The sequence below is a fragment of the Erinaceus europaeus genome, chromosome 8 (genome assembly GCF_950295315.1).
Source record: "Erinaceus europaeus chromosome 8, mEriEur2.1, whole genome shotgun sequence".
NCBI lineage: Eukaryota > Metazoa > Chordata > Mammalia > Eulipotyphla > Erinaceidae > Erinaceus > Erinaceus europaeus.
The window spans coordinates 116,225,860-116,243,065 of NC_080169.1; the positions used below are offsets into that span (position 1 = coordinate 116,225,860).

The following is a 17,206-nucleotide window of genomic DNA, read 5'->3' on the forward strand; positions in this document are numbered from 1 at the left end:
GCGCCACCACCCGACCCCCTTATGTATTTATTTTATTTTATTTCTGCCACCAGGGTTATTATTGAGGCTTGGTGTTTGCATGACTCCACCATTCCTGGTAGTCATTGTTTTGACAGAAGGAGATAAAGGAAGAGAGTGACAAAGAGGAGAGATGCCCAAAGCACTGCTCCACTGCTCCTCAAGTTTCTTCCCTACAGGTGACAGCCAGGGGCTTGAATCCATGTCCTCACACACAGTAACATGTTTTTTCTACCTGATGAGCCTTACACTTTAAAAAACATTAAATTTGTATTAGTTATTTAATAGTGATTAACAAGATTGTAAGATAACATGGGTATGATTCCATACAGTTTCCACCAGCAGAATTCCTTATCCCATCCCCTTCACTGGAAGCTTCCCTTTTCTTTATTCCTCTGGAAGTATGAACCAAAATTCTTTATGGGGTGCAGAAGGTGGGAGGTCTGGCTTCTATAATTGCTTCTCCACTGGACATGGACATTGGCAGGTCGATCCATACCCCCAGTCTGTCTCCATCTTTCCCTAACATGGTAGGAGACTTAAATTTTATTTAAAACCCAGTGACCCCAGATAAATCTAGATATGTTTTTTAATATCTCATTTATTCATTTATTGGATAGAGACAGAGAGAATATAAAAAAATCTAAAAGTAGGCTGGTTCTATAGTCCCAGACATTAACAACTCTCTCTCTCTCTCTCTCTCTTTTTCCCTCACTCCCTCCCTTCCCTTCCCCAGATATAGCAGGAAACAAAATCTAGTGGACTGTGGGCACCAAGGGAACAGTACAGGAAATACTGTTGCTGTCTGATTATGCCTTGGGAGAGCTCTAGGATCCGTGTTATCTTTAAGCATTACCTAATGCTTAAGGATGCAGGTTCAAGCCTCTGGTACCCACCTGCAGGGGAAAAGCTACATGAACGGTGAAGCAGGGCTGCAGGTGTCTCTCTCTTTCCCTCTCTAATGCACCCCTCCCCTCTCAATTTCTTGCTATCTCTATCTATCCAACAATAACTAAATAAAGATTTTAAAAAGGTAAGTTTGTGAATATGCAGGTTTGAATTAATAGGAATGAGTCTTACAAAATTATGCAGGTTTGAATTAATAGGAATGAGTCTTACAAAAAATGAGTCTTAAAAATGAGTCTTACTGTAAATGAAATAGTAACTGTATAATATTAGCTAGCATTTAGTCATGCTAACGAAACTTTTTATGATAACAGATAATACAAGGGAAGATTAATATAACAAGCATCTATACAAATTCACACCTTGCTTTCTGCTTTGAACATGAAGTGTCCTTATCATCATTATCTTCCATTTTCTCCTTTTCCTGGATGCCAGGATATGTTGAGTAAAACCTAATACATCTGAACTGTAGTGTATTATCTTCTCGATTTAACTGAGTCTCCACAAGACCATGGTATATCCTGATGAGGTGTTAAAATCTGAAATAGTAGACTAATTGCCAGTTGCATACAGGACATCGCAACTATTTTGTAGTTCTTTGATTCAACAACCTCTGTTATTTCTGACTCTCTCTGCAGCTTGTATCTTACATTTTTAAATGGGAACAGATAACCAGACTTGGGTGAGAGAATTTATTCTCCTTGGTCTGTCCAGTGACTGGACCATCCAGGTGTCTCTTTTCATCTTGTTCTTCACCACATACTTGATAACAGTGCTGGGAAACTTTCTTATTGTTCTTCTGATCAGACAGGACAGTCGACTCCACACTCCCATGTATTTCTTCCTCACAAATCTCTCCCTAGTTGATGTATTTTATGCCACAACCATCGTTCCTCAGATGTTGGCACATTTTCTTGCAGAACATAAAGGAATCCCAGTCGTGAGCTGTGCAGCACAGTTATTTTTCTCCTTGGGCTTGGGTGGGATTGAGTTTGTTCTTCTGGCAGTGATGGCCTATGACCGCTACGTGGCTGTGTGCAACCCCCTGAGGTACTCAGTCATCATGCACGCAGGGCTCTGCTCTAGGTTGGCCATCACTTCCTGGGTCAGTGGCTCTGTCAACTCTCTGATGCAAACTGTCATCACTTTTCAGCTGCCCATGTGTTCAAACAAGTTTATTGATCATATATCCTGTGAACTTCTAGTGGTGGTCAGACTGGCTTGTGTGGATACCTCCTCAAATGAGGTTGCCATCATGGTTTCCAGCATCATCCTACTGATGACACCTTTCTGCCTGGTCCTCTTGTCTTATGTGCAGATCATCTCCACTATCTTAAAAATCCGGTCCACAGAAGGAAGGAAGAAAGCCTTCCATACCTGTGCCTCTCACCTCACTGTGGTTGGTCTGTGCTATGGCATGGCCATTGTTACTTATATCCAGCCCAATTCCAGCCCATCTGTACTTCAAGAGAAGTTGATCTCACTTTTCTACGCCATTTTGACACCAATGTTAAACCCCATGATTTACAGCCTAAGGAATAAAGAGGTGAAGGGAGCCTGGCAGAAACTATTGGGACAATTATATGGATTAAGTTCTAAAGTCGTGACGTGAGGAATCCTAAGCATCACGCATGGGAAAAAGCATTGTTGTCCACCCAACTTAGATGTGTCATGTGTCAGCTGTGTTAGCCTGAAAACAGGACACATATGACAGAGCATATATCTATTCATGATTCTGGGAAGGAAGTTGAGAAATAGGAATGGCTTATGTAATGTGTGTGTTTTTTTAATCACAGCACTTATTGAAAGTAATTATGCATAACTGTAATAAGATGTCAGTCTTATTTACTCAGTCTTCTCCCCTGACCTGAGAGTAAATACCACTTCCTCTTTTGAATTCATTATTCTGTGTGTGGCCAGGGTCTTATTTATGGGTATTCTTTCAACTACTGGTTATTCTCATCTAACTTTCATTCTAACTTGTCATGTTTCCATGGGGATCAAAAATCCTTTCACCCTGTAGACTCACTTAACATAATGTGCCGTGTGAGCAGTGACCTTCAGCAACTGTGTGAGTCCCTATTCTGAGGGGAGTGCAGCTGTTAATTCCAGCTACAGTGTTTTGTGCTGAACTTGTGGACATAGTGTTTTTGTCTAAATTTTGGAGGTACCTCAGTGGAGAAGCATCAACTAACTTTTAGGAAGTAAACTAAAGATTGTGATAGCAGGCCTACTACTGGTCTAAGAGAAGCTTTGTTATAGGTGCTATTTGTTTGTATATAAGCAGTTGAGAGTAATTTCACTGCATATACAATGTTGCTGTGTCAGTGCTAAAGATGCCTAATATCTGGAAAATTCACACATTCTGGTTCTGATGCTTCATACATAAGGAATTTGTAAAAAAAAAAAAAGAAAATCAAAGATATAGTTTCTTTTTAAAAAGATATATTCTGTCAAAGTAATTGAATTTGGCAACTCAAGCATTAATGGGAAGCACAGAGAACACACACACACACACACACACACACACACACACACACACACTATCACCAAGGAGTTCATCATCTAGTGGGTGAACAGACATGAAAACAAAGGACTGCAAAATTTCATGGGCCCTTTGGAATATAACTAAAATAGGCCTATTAACTCTCTACAAAACTGAGAGCCCCCCCCCCCAAATCTTCATCTGCACTATTCCAGCCTTTAGGTTCATGATCAGTCAACAATTTGTTTGGCTTTATATGTTAACTTTTCTTTCAGCCACCAGGTTCTAGATGCTACCATGATGCCAACTGGACTTCTCTGATCAGACAGCCCCACCAATGAGTCCTGGAGCCCTGCTTCCCCAGAGCTCTGCCCCACTAGGGAAAGAGAGAGACAGGCTGGGAATATGGATCGACCTGCCAACATCCATTTTCAATGGGGAATCAATCACAGAAGCCAGACCTTCCACCTTCTGCACCCCATAATGACGCTGGGTCCATACTCCCAGAGGGATAAAGAATAGGGAAGCTATCAGGGGAGGGAAGTGGGATACAGAGTTCTGGTAGTGGGAATTTTATGGAGTTGTATCCTTCTTATCCTGTTTTTTTTTTAGTGTTTCTTTTTTATAAATAAAAATTAAAAAAAGAAAAAAATGCTAGATTATATTAAAAAAAACTAGGAAAATGCGAGTGAACCCCAGCTTCTACCATAAGGCAAGTCAGAGCCAAGGAACATATGACAGTTGTATATTTGCACAGGAGAGAGGCAGCATGTCACACTCTGACAGCTAACCTCACAGGAAGGGCTTAAAACTAGGATAGAGAGCAACTCTGGGAAAAGCCTCAAACCTCCAACCATCCAACTTAATCCAAGTCAACATAACAAAGATTACATTTGTTGCTGCTCAAAGAATGACTTACAGCATCAAAGAAACTCGCATCCACTCTGAACTGATTGCATTGATTCCCACACCCTATACACACTACACTGTAGCCTTAATGGGAGATAGTTGTCTTTTGCAAAACGTGATGCTAGTTGTCTACTACCACACACGTGCACTATTTATGCACCAGCAAAAATTAAAACTCAAAGGAAAAACAAAGAGAAAACCAAAACGAGTTGCCTTCACTGGACAAAGAAAATATACAGACTGAGAATGAGATACGGTCTACATATAGGAAATTTCACACAAGGGGTTAAAATAATTCTAATTAAAGGATCTAGTTGAAAGATATGTGGGCTATGTAACTGCAGGAGAAATTTTCAGAAAGGATTTAAATGTCTATGAAAAGACCTATGCATCAAAGGGAATGCAAGGCATGAAGGACATAGGGGCAGAGATGAATAATAGGAAACTTTAATTAACTGTAGTCTTTGCAGCAGAACAAAGGATTCAAAAGAGGGAAACCAGGGGTGAGGGGAAATGGGGTGAAGACCAAACATCTGGTGGAGGAAGAGACCACAACAGTCTACTGCTGTGCTACTACTCAGTTTCCAGTTACATGTCAGTGACTCTCAGCATCCATGTGTCTATCCATTTCTACCCACTGTTTGCCACATTGCCAGGACTCATCCAGCTGCTCATCTGTTCAACTGCCCATCTAGGAATTTGATCTGATGCACACACACCAACTAATCTGTACGCCCAAACGCTATCAATTACTTACATGCTCTATGTTCACCCAGTGTTTCAACATTCTGCTTACACACAAATGTATCCCAGTGTGTGACCTCTAGTAATATAGCACCCAGAGACTTTGGCCAAGTTTCTCTCATACTGCAGACAATAGAAAGGGAAAGTAGAGATATTTCTCATTCCTTATCTGACTTTTTTATTTTTCCTTTCTTGCCTCCAGGGTTATCTCTGGGGCTCAGTGCCTGTACTGTGAATCCACTGCTCCAGGCAGACATGTTGATTTTTCCATTCTTCTAGCGTTTGCCCTTCTTCCTTAGCCAGTCAACAGCGTCAGGTTGAGCCTGATATAAAGTTTCGAGACCTCCTTTGAATCTGGAGAGGTGGCAGTCATTGACTATGTGGGTCATAGTCTGTCTGGAGCCGCAGGGGCAGTTCGGGTCGTCTCTGGCTCCCCAGCGATGGAACATAGCGGCGCACCGGCCATGGCCTGTTCGATTCCGATTGAGGAGGGCCCAATCATAACGTGCTAGGTCAAAGCCGGGTTGATGCTTGCAGGGGTCTGTGATGAGGTGTTTGTTCTTTACATCAGCTGACTGCCAACTCTGTTTCCAAGAGTCTGGAACAGAGAAGTTCAGTGTAGGCGTAGGGGACCAGATTGGGTGACGAGACGTCAAGCGTTGGACAGGGTGGACGAAGATATCCGCGTATATTGGCAGGTCCGGTCGAGCGTAGACGTGGGAAATGAACTTAGATGATGCCGCATCCCGACGAATATCTGGTGGGGCGATGTTGCTAAGAACTGGCAGCCATGGAACCGTGGTGGAACGGATGGTTCCAGAAATTATCCTCATGGAGGAATATAATTTGGAATCGACCAAGTGGACATGGGGGCTACGGAACCATACTGGTTTTCCATTTTATTGGATAGACAGAGAGAATTTGATGAAAGAGGGGGAGGTAAAAAGGAAGAGAGAAAGACCTACAGACCAGTTTCACCTCTTGTAAAGCATACCCCACCCCACCCCCCAGGTGGTGAGCTGGATTGTAAGGAAAACAGACCAAAAAAAAAAAAATTACCATATCTAAGAGAACTCTGTAACCAATAGAAAGTGTTCACATCAACACCAAGAGTAGCTCTTTGCTCTGTAGAAATTTAGAGTCAGATGTTGATTTCTTCCCTTAGCAGCGATTCTTCATGTCTCTGAGGAGATAGGGTTTGGTGCTCCTCCCTCAGTGACTTAAGGCTTTTGTTCCATAAGGGACACAGACTTGGTGGTGGAGAAATGTGCTTTGTTACCTGCAGAGGCTGCTACTGTCACCTGTACTATGAGGGAGACTCCTTCTGGCTTCCACATTTCCCCAAGAATTCCTTTGAGGACTGTTCAAGGAACATGTAGAAAATTGTGAGAGTCAGTGTGAAGCACTCTCCTTGCTGTGGCTCCTGGTCACTGTAGACTCACAGTACTCCCACACTTAGCTATTAACAATCTGATAAGGTGATTCTTGCAGCCTCCTGTGACTGTCTCATATCACTCTCCATAATCTGGCACAGGTAAGGCAACGCTCACTTCCTACCTTTCAGGAGACACCCATCTTTCCTAAGGTTTTGTTGCGGTTGGTTATACAGCAACTTCAGCTGTCTGAAGATTTCCAGTGTTACGATTTTAGACCACAAAGCCAAGTTTTTGTTTTTGTTTGTTTATTTTAGTATAGGCTGTTGTTCTTTAAACTTCCTAGTATCTAAATGGAATCTAGAGAAGCTAGCATACAATTGTTTAAGTTTTTATTTATAAAATGGGGACACTGATAAGACCATAGGATAAAAGGGATACAATTCCACACAATTCCTACCACTCAAACTCCATCTCCCACTCCCTCACCTGATAGTTTTATTCTATAACCCTCTGGGAGTATGGACCCAGGGTCAGTATGGGGTGCAGGAGGTGGAAGGTCTGGCTTTTATAATTGCTTCCCAGCTGAACATGGGCATTGGCAGGTCAATACCTACTCCCAGCCTCTCTCTCTTTCCCTAGTGGGGTGGGGTTCTGGGGAAGCGGGACGCCAGGACACATTGATGTGGTCCTCTGCCCAGGGAAGTCCAGTTGGCATCATGGTAGCATCTGGAACCTGGTGGCTGAAAAAGAGTTAAGACAGAAAGCAGAACAAATTGTTGACTAATCATGAGCTAGAATATTGTGGATGAAGATTTGGGGTCTCTGAACATTGTAAGGTCTGTTCAATAGACAAAATGAAATAGAGAAACTATGTTAATCTTTAGCCAAGTACTCTGCCTTTTAAGCTCTTAAAGTCAAGAATTTTCTTAGTAAAAAATGTCCCTTATATGGAAGCAGTTTGATCAAATTATATGCATTGTTTGGAACAGTGTAGTAAATTAGCATTCTTTTTGAAACTCTAATCTACAAAGTTAATACTAGTGTGTTTGTCACAAGTGAATCTTGAAAAAAACTATTTTAATTGTTAGGCAGATAATTATATTCAGACTTTATGGGTTAAAGAGGGACCAATTTATTTTCATAAAACAGATGAAGCTATCAGAAGAGTAGGAGTTTATAAACTTGGGGAAGAAAACAGGTGAAGAGTATAATTGTGGTGGTTTTGAAACTCTAGGTTAATTGTAATATAGCACCAATGTCATTGAACTCTATATCAAACATTTGTGCGTTTCTTAATGATAGGATAAAGCATTTTAATTTTACTGGACTGAATAAATTTCTCCACTAATTCTCTTTTTTTTAAAGTGAGAAACATTGGAAAAATCTCACTTCTTCTAGCGTTTGCCAAAAGAAGACCCTTTTTTCCAATGTTTCTCACTTTAAAAAAAAAAAAGAGAAAAGGAAAAATCTCACTAAAACATATTGATAGGTCATTTGAGCATAGGGCTTTGACTCAGTTTCAGTAAAATGAAATCTATCTATTGGACATTGCTGAATTGAATGGTACTTAGGTACAGATGCTAGTTGAGGCCAGCTGACTGATAAGGGAAGGAATTCATGTGACTTTCTCAAAGAAAGTGTTAAGATAACTTACTGAGTGATGGAGGCTGAGTGAAGAAGTATCTCCATGGGTTTGATTAGGAGTGATTGAGGGTGCTATGGAGCCTTTGCTAAAAACTTGATATTTGGGAATTCTAGTTGTCTGGAGATGGATGGGAAAAAGTGTTGATGTGAACACATGTCTATTGGCTCCACAGTCCTCATACACATGGATTTTTCTTTCATTCTTTTTGCCTGTTTTCCTTACAATTGAGGTTAGAGCTCCCAGCTCCCCACCTGCTGGGGTGGGGTTGCTTCACAAGAGGTGAAGCTGGTCTGCAGGTGTCTTTCTCTCTCCCTTTTTATCTCCCCCTCCTCCATCAAATTCCCTCTGTCCTATCCAATAAAATGGAAAAAACAACATGTCTGCCTAGAGCAGAGGATACCTAGTCCTGGCTTGAGCCCCAGCGGTAACCCTGGAGGCAAAAAAGAAAAAAAAAAGGTCAGATAAGGAATGAGAAATATCTCTACTTTCCCTTTCTATTGTCTGCAATATGACAGAAACTTGGCCAAAGTCACTGGTCACTGCTATATTATTAGAGGTCACACACTGGGATACATTTGTGTCTAAGCAGAATGTTGAAACACTGGGTAAACATAGGGCATGTAAGTAATGGATGGTGTTTGGGCGTACAGATTAGCTGGTGTGTGTGTATCAGATCAAATTCCTAGATGGGCAGCTGAACAGATAAGATGAGTCTTGGCAATGTGGCAAACAGTGGGTTGAAATGGATAGACACATGGTGATGCTGGGAGTCACTGACATGTAACTGGAAACTGAGTAGTAGAAGGTTCAGTAGAATGAAGTCTACCTATTGGAAGGTGCTGAATTAACTGGCCGCTAAGTATTTATGTGATGCAAAATGAACACATTCAAGAGTAACATTATGATTGCATTTTGTCAAAATGACTTTGATACTTTTCACAAAAATTAAGGATTTAAAGATAGTGTGTACAGCAGTTTCTCTACAGAGGGAATTTCAGATAACCTTTTTATTTACCTTTCCCTGCCCCCATAAGTAATACGATTTTTAAAATACTTATTTATTCCCTTTTGTTACTCTTGTTTTATTGTTGTAATTATTATTTATGTTGTTGTTGTTGGATAGGACAGAGAAAAATGCAGAGAGGAGGGGAAGACAGAGAGGAGGAGAGAAAGATAGACACCTGCAGACCTGCTTCACCACTTGTGAAGCGACTCCCCTGCAGGTGGGGAGCCTGGGGCTTGAACTGGGATCCTTATGCCAGATCTTGCGCTTTGCGCCACCAGCGCTTAACCAGCTGCGCTACCTCCCGACTCCCAGGTAGTACTATTTTTTTTCATCCCCATTTGAAAATCTTATGTGGAGTCTTAAATCTTTATTTTTATTTATTTATTTACAAATGGAAATATTGACAAGACAATAGGATAAGAGGGCTGGAGTCTTATATCTTACTATACAACATTATTGTTTTCAAACTGATAGACCACCATGAGAAATGGACTTGGGTGTCTGTCATCACTTGAAAAACCCATGGCATCCCATTAGACTCTGCACACATCTTATGGGAATGGAGCTTAGTGCCCCTGTGCTCAGAAGGAGAGCTGTGGGCATCCTAGCTCGAGACAAAGGGAATATTTGGTTTTGTTCTTTGCACCAGGTTTGGACACAATTTAGTAACCGCTCATTAGAGCAGTGTCAAGGAAATCTAAATTTTAGGTTGGGCTGTATGAGATTATGGCTCAAAAGCTGGCAATTCTGGTTTTGTGAATGATCTAAGATTTCGGTAGATTGTTGTAGGTAGAAGGAAATTAAAAAAAAAACAAACAAAAACAGATTTCAACTGAGAGAATGTTAGCATCAAGGCCAAGCCCTTGAGAATTGGGAATGGAGACAACAATTAACACCCTCATGTTGAAACTCCTGAGGGAAATTTGAGGCACCTGTAAACTACCTCCCAGCTGTTTAGATGAGTTCACAGCCCAGGAGCCTAAAAGGATGGGTTCCGGTCTGGTCTATCATTTTTTGGAAGGATGCACACCTTCAAAATTAACTTAATTCTAGAATGAAGTAGACAGCATCACTTATCCACTAATTAGTGTTTTGAGATATCATAGTAGAGATATCAAAAGGTGATATGGGACATGATGCAGTAGAAAAGCAATTTGGAGATAGGCAGAAATAGAATGGATGTGGTTTGAAAATGTTGGATAAGAGATATGAACCATGAGTATTGAAAGCCTATCCTGAATAGTATTGCAAACATAGTCAAGTGCTTCTATTTCCCAGAGGTAAAGACGTAGTTATATATTTTTTTCTAGTAGGTTTCAGTGCTAGATATTTATACTGTCAGGAGAAAAGCATTAGATAAATAGTTAAAAATTAAAGTTGCAATGAATTAAATATATATCTATACCTGTATCTATATGTTTTGGGTTATGTAATTAATAAAAATTCTAATATCTCAAATAATATTATTTGGGTATTGATATTTCTTGAACATGTAGTATTAATATATAATACATGTCCAGATAAAATATTCAAGCAATATCTTTTCTTAATGCTTCTCCTAAAGGCCTATTTATAAAACATTTTTGTTTTCCTTTTGATGACAGACATTTGAGTAAAATGGTAAGAGGAATTGCTCAGTTTCACAGACACTTATGATGTAAAGGTCACTGAAAATGAAGTTTCCTGGTTGTCATTACAGAGTTAGTTCTTCTAGAATGAGCTATAGGGATTACACTATAAAGACTTGCCAGACAGGGGCCAGGTGGTGGCACATCAGTTTAAGTGCACATAATATGAAGATCTTTGCAAGGATCCCAGTTTGAGCCCCTGGGGTCGTTTCACAAGTGGTGAAGCAGGTCTGCAGGTGTCTATCTTTCTCTCTCCCTCTCTATCTTCCCCTATCCTCTCAATTTCTCTCTGTCCTATCTAAAATAAATAAATACATAAATAAATAAATAGACTTAATTTAATTAAATAATGGCCACAGGAGCAGCAGTGGATTTATAGTGCTGGCACTGAGCCCCAACAATAACCCTGGAGGCAAAACAAACAAACAAACAAACAAACTTGCCAGACTGAGGTGATTATACTGCAGAAGAATTCCCTAGTCTTACCTAGAGACATAAAGAAGGTAAGAATATATAAGTGAAAAAAAAAGAATATATAAAACAATCATCAAGTTTTTGTACATTGATGCCATCATATCTCAAAAATTGGACTTGGTATATGTTAAGTAGGATGACATGACACAACCTTGGGTAAGTAAGTGAACAAAAAAGCCTCTGAGATGAAAAAAAGAACTACCCCTTCAGTGTCTAAAACCATCTTTTTTTTTAATATTTATTTTATTTATTTATTTCCTTTTGTTGCCCTTGTTTTATTGTTGTAGTTATTATTGTTGTTGTCGTTGTTGGATAGGACAGAGAGAAATGGAGAGAGGAGGGGAAGACAGAGAGGAGGAGAGAAAGACAGACACCTGCAGACCTGCCTCACCGCCTGTGAAGCAACTCCCCTGCAGGTGGGGAGCCGGGGTTCGAACCGGGATCCTTATGCCGGTCCTTAAAACCATCTTTAACATATCACCCAGCCATATGATCCTGGATCTTCTGTTCACAGACACTGCAATGGTGGACATCTTCCTGCTCAAGGTGGACCTATCCAGTATGTGTGACTTCCAAGAATTCAGTCACAGATCAGAGGAATTATTTCCTAAGCAGAAAGAGCCACTAGTATTGACAATAAAACTACATAAAGGTATGAGTCTGGTGTGTCTTAAAACAGCATGAAGAAAGACATAGCTATAGGCTATAAGGTCTACTTTCATGTGCTCTGCATATGTACTTACAATTTATTCTTGTCAGGTAAGATTGTAGTGACTCTGATTATGAGGTCAGTATAATGAAGACTACTGGAGCCTTAGGAAAGATACACAAACAAATAAAAAAAATCTATTTTTTTCCCCTAAAGTTGGGGAAAAAAGAAAAATTATGTAGTATGGGGCCTTGCATAAGCGGAGGTTGAGTGTGGCGCGGGCCATCCACGTGGGGACCCCTGGATGCCTGGGGTCTGGATGTAAAGGCCTCTGTCAGTCAGTCTCCCCATGGCTTTTTGCCTCTATGGGTCGAGTAAGAGGGAACCTACTGAACGGGTCCCATCCCCCCTATGAGTCTCCTTCGTGATAGGCCCACATCCCCTCTGTGCTAACTGGCGGTTTCGCTTCCTCATTCTCCAAACTAGCTTGACCACTTACCCAAAGTTACCGGGAAGACCCTCACCATTTCTCTATTCCCTGCTGTCTTGACCATATAAGGTATCCCTTATCATTCCTGACCATATAAGGCTAGGCCATAGCTGCCCTGTTGGTTCTTCTCCCTAGCCCACCCTATAAAGACTCTTGCTTGCCATACCACAAAGGCACTATTCATAGGCAAATAGTGTCCTGGGGTGATCCTTGGCTTCATCTCTTGCCGAGATCTGCAGGGAAAGACGCCCAGCATACTCACCCCTGCTGCCTTTGATCTGGCCCCTTCAGCCCCCTCTGGTGCGTGCAACAGAGTGGGTCAGCTGACTGGGCTGGACTAAGAAGCAGGGTCCTCATCAGGACCTGGACAATGTAGTCGTCAGTAACTAGAAATGGTAATTATTATTATATGGAGATGAACTACTGGAATCATATGATAGGGTTATTTATAATATTTTGAGTAATATCCAGGCTACTTTCCATAGGAGCTAGACTAATTTGTATTCCCATTAACGACTTGAGAGAGTTCCTCTTTTCACCACATTTTAACCAACACAAACTTCTTATAAAAGATTTTTTATTGCTGCAGTTATTCTTGTCATTGTTGTTGGATAGGACAGAGAGAAATGGAGAGAGGAGGGGAAGACAGGAAGGGGGAGAGAAAGACACCTGCAGACCTGCTTCAGAGGTTGTGAAGCCACCCCCCTGCAGGTGGGGAGCCAGGGGCTGGAACCAGGATCCTTATGCCAGTTCTTGTACCTCGCATCATGTGTGCTTAACCTGCTGCACTACCTCCCGACTCCCCACTTCCCACAAATTTCTTTTATTCTGGATACATGACATCCTCATGGGCATAAAGTGACATTTCATTGTTGTGATGTGCGTTTCTCTGGTAATCAGTAAATTTGAGCAATTTTTTCATATTCCTGATGGCCATTTGAGTATCTTTTGTTGTGAAGAGTCTGTTCAGATTTTTTCCACATTTTATTTCTTGTTACTAAAATTTATTAGTTTATTTTTTATGTCATAGTCATAAAGTTAACTACTTTGCTCATAAGTTGTATGAATTCTTCATGTCTTTTGGATACTAATCCTTTATCAAATATAAACTTTGCAATTATTTCTTCCCAATCTTTACATTCACTTTTTATTTTGTTTGTTGTTTCCATTGCTGTGTGGAAACTATATAATTTATTAGTTTTCCATTTTTAGTTTGAACTATCTGTGCCCAAATCATTGTCAAGGTTAATGTTCAGGAGAATTTTCTAGTGTTTATTTCTACATTTAATGCTTTAATTTTTATTTATTTTTATATATAGTATTATAAGTGTTCAGTTTCATTCTTTTGCATGTTGATACCCATTTTTTCTCACACAAATTATTGAAATCATTGTCCTTTCCCCAGTATTACTGGGTCTTAGTGTCTGCACAACTCCACTTCCTGGCAGCCATTTTTTTTGTTTATTTTTGACAGATGTTGAGAGAATGAGAGTCAGAGGGAGAGAGATTAGAGAGGAAAGATACTGGCACTATTACACAGTCAGTGAAGATTCCCCCCCCTCCCCGCAGGAGGTGGCAGGGGCTTGAATCAGAGTCCGTGTGTGTGTGTGTGTGTGTGTGTGTGTGTGTGTGTGTGTGTGTGTGTGTGTGTGGTAAAGTGTGTGATCTACCTGGTAAGTCATTACCCGATCCTGTTTTGCTATTTCTTAGTTTTTAATAAATGATGAGGGACAGAAAGAGATAGAGTAAAAGAGAGAAGGGAAGGAAAGAGAGAGATGAACACCTGCAGTACTGTTTCACCATACATGTAACAGTCCCCCAGCAGGTGGGGACCATGAATGTGAACCTGGGTCCTTGCACATGGTAAATTGTGTTATCCACCAAATGAATCACCACCTGTAACTCAATCCAATGTCCAATCTTAATTTCTGGTTATAAATAAGTTGACATTGCATGTGTGGGGCTGTTCATCGACACTTCAATCTGTTCTATCAGCTCATGTGTCTTGTTTTAATGTAAGCATTTAATAATAATATGAAATCAATGGCTGCTATCCTTATAATTGTGATATTTCTTTCTTGTATTTCTAGAACCAGATATAGAAGATATGCAATTTCCTTACTCCAGGCCATTTTTTTATTTACATACAGAGGCAAAAAGACAACACGATACCAGAGTTTATCATGGTTCCGTAGCTATTCACAGGTGATTCTGGGGTTTGGACTTGGGATATGTACCTGACTAGGTATATTTCCTATACAGACAGTTGTGTCTTCAACCCACTCAATTCATGCTTAAAATGTATTTAGATACTTGGGGTCTTCTGTGATTACATATACATTTTAGTATCATTTTTTTTCTTTAAGATGCCTTTCAGATTTTTTTTTTATTTAAGAAAGTATTAATTAACAAAACCATAGGGTAGGAGAGGTACAATTCCACACAATTCCCACCACCCATTCTCCATATCCCACCCCCTCCCCTGATAGCTTTCCCATTCTCTATCCCTCTGGGAGCATGGACCCAGGGTCATTGTGGGTTGCAGAAGGTAGAAGGTCTGGTTTCTGTAATTGCTTCCCCGCTGAACATGGGTGTTGACTGGTCCATACTTCCAGTCTGCCTCTCTCTTTCCCTAGTAGGGTGGGTCTCTGGGGAAGTAGAGATCCAGGACACATTGGTGGGGTCTTCAGTCCAGGGAAGCCTGGCCGGCATCCTGATGACATCTAGAACCTGGTGACTGAAAAGAGAGTTAACATACGAAGCCAAACAAGTTGTTGAGCAATCATGGACCCAAAGCTTGGAATAGTGGAGAGGAAGTGTTAGGGGGATACTCACTGCAAACTCTAGTGTACTTCTGCTTTCAGGTATGTATTTTGCAGTAGTTTATGGATACGTGTGAACATATGCTCTCTCTCACAGAAACTGGTGTATATCTAGGTTTTGGGACTTTGTTAGAAAGTGAACCACCTGAGATGGAATTAGAGTATACTATGAAAGGAAAGGTCTTACCCGAGTAATGAAGCTGAAGGGTTGGTCATTCCACACGTGTAGTCTATGGACACAGTCTGAAGTGAAGCATGTTGAGGTGGCAATCGTTGTGTTGGTTAGGTTGTGATCTGCAGAAGCAATATTATTTGATATGGATTGGGAGAGGCATACGGGAAAGTGGGCCCTATCCAATGGTTCCAGGACTGGGGGAAGTAGAAGCTCTATCGTGGAGATGTGAGGTTCCTGCTGTCTTAGGGTTCAAAAAGACAATCGATAGTTAATGTTATCATCACATTATTTGGTAATTGGGTTAACTTAGAGAAGTCCTTTTGTTAGGGTTTGCTGTACAGTACCCTTGTATATAGCTGTGCTATTGGTTGCTTCTGATCTACTTGGTTTAGGCTTTTGAGAGAGTCTGCATATCAATTACACAGCCTATATATTAAAAAGATTCAGTTTGTGTTTAGAAAAACTTCGAGGCATACAATTAATTTTCCCCCTCTCGTATTAATGAACTAGTGATTTATATGACTACATTTTGCTAGGAGTGTACATAAACACCATTCCCACCACCAAAAGACTGTGACCCATCCCTCCCACCCATTCCCACCCCCCACTGGCCCAGGAAGCTGCATGTCTACCCCTCACCACAGGGTTTTTACTTTGGTGCCCTACTTACAATTTGGCCAGGTCCTGCTTTTAGTTTCCCTTTCAGATCTTCTTCCTCAACTTCTGTTGATGAGTGGGATCATCCCATACTCATCTTTATCTTTCTGACTTAGCTCACTTAACATAATACCTTCTAGCTCCGTCCAAGATGGGTGCCTTTCAGATTTTGATAAGGATTGTCATGGATCTCTGGATGCAGAGTTTTAACATATTAATTCTTTCAAAACATGGGCATAAGATATGTTTTCATTTATCTTTGCCTTTTTCATTTCCATCCTTTGCTATTTTATAGCTCTTTTTAATTTTTATTTTATTTATTTATTTACTTTAAAAAGGAGACCTTAACAAAACTGTAGGATAGGAGGGGTACAACTCCACACAATTCCCACCACCAGATCTCCATATCCCATCACCTCCCCTGATAGCTTTCCTATTCTTTATCCCTCTGGGAGTATGGACCCAAGGTCATTGTGGGATGCAAAAGGTGGAAGGTCTGGCTTCTGTAATTGCTTCCTCACTGAACATGGGCGTTGACTGGTCAATCCATACTCCCAACCTCTCTCTCTCTTTCCCTAGTAGGGTGGGTCTCTGGAGAAGCAGAGCTCCAGGACACATTGGTGGGGTCTTCTGTCCAGGGAAGTCTAGTTGGCATCCTGCTGGCATCTGGAACCTGGTTGCTGAAAAGAGAGTTAACATACAAAGCCAAACAAATTGTTAAGCAATTATGGACCTAAAGGCTGGAATAGTGCAGATGAAGTGTTGGGGGGTACTCACTGCATACTATTGTGTACGTTTGCTTTCTGGTATATATTTTGCCTTAGTTTATGGATTCTTGTGAACATATTCTCTATTTCAGGGGACCTGGTCTATATCAAGGTTTGGGGACTTTGTTAGGAAGTGAACCTCCAGGAATGGATTTAGGGATTCCTATGAAAGGAAAGGTCTCACCCGAGTAATGAAGCTGAAGGGTTGTCATTCCACACCTGAAGCCTCTGGACACAGTCTGAAGTGAAGCATGCTGGAGTGGCACTCGTTGTGTTGATTAGGTTGTGATCGGTGGATGCAATATTATTTGGTATGAATTGAGAGAAGCATGCAGGAAAGTGGGCCCCACCCTAAGGTTCCAGGACTGGGGGAAATATAGGCTATATAGTGGAAATGTGAGGTTCTTGCTGTCTTAGGGTTCAGGAAGACAATGGATAGTTGTTATCATCACATT

The 17,206-nt window shown here is 40.8% G+C and overlaps 1 protein-coding gene across 1 annotated transcript; it reads left to right on the forward strand.

Moving 5' to 3' along the window:
- The first annotated feature begins 1,582 nt into the window (after positions 1–1,582).
- On the forward strand, positions 1,583–2,536 carry LOC103112894 (olfactory receptor-like protein OLF3). Its single transcript, XM_007522363.2, has one exon. The coding sequence runs from the start codon at positions 1,583–1,585 to the stop codon at positions 2,534–2,536; it is 954 nt and encodes a 317-aa protein (XP_007522425.1).
- Positions 2,537–17,206: the final 14,670 nt, after the last annotated feature.

Excerpts from the sequence above, each read along its gene's own strand:
- LOC103112894 (XM_007522363.2), top strand. The coding sequence starts at position 1,583 with ATGGGAACAGATAACCAGACTTGGGTGAGAGAATTTATTCTCCTTGGT.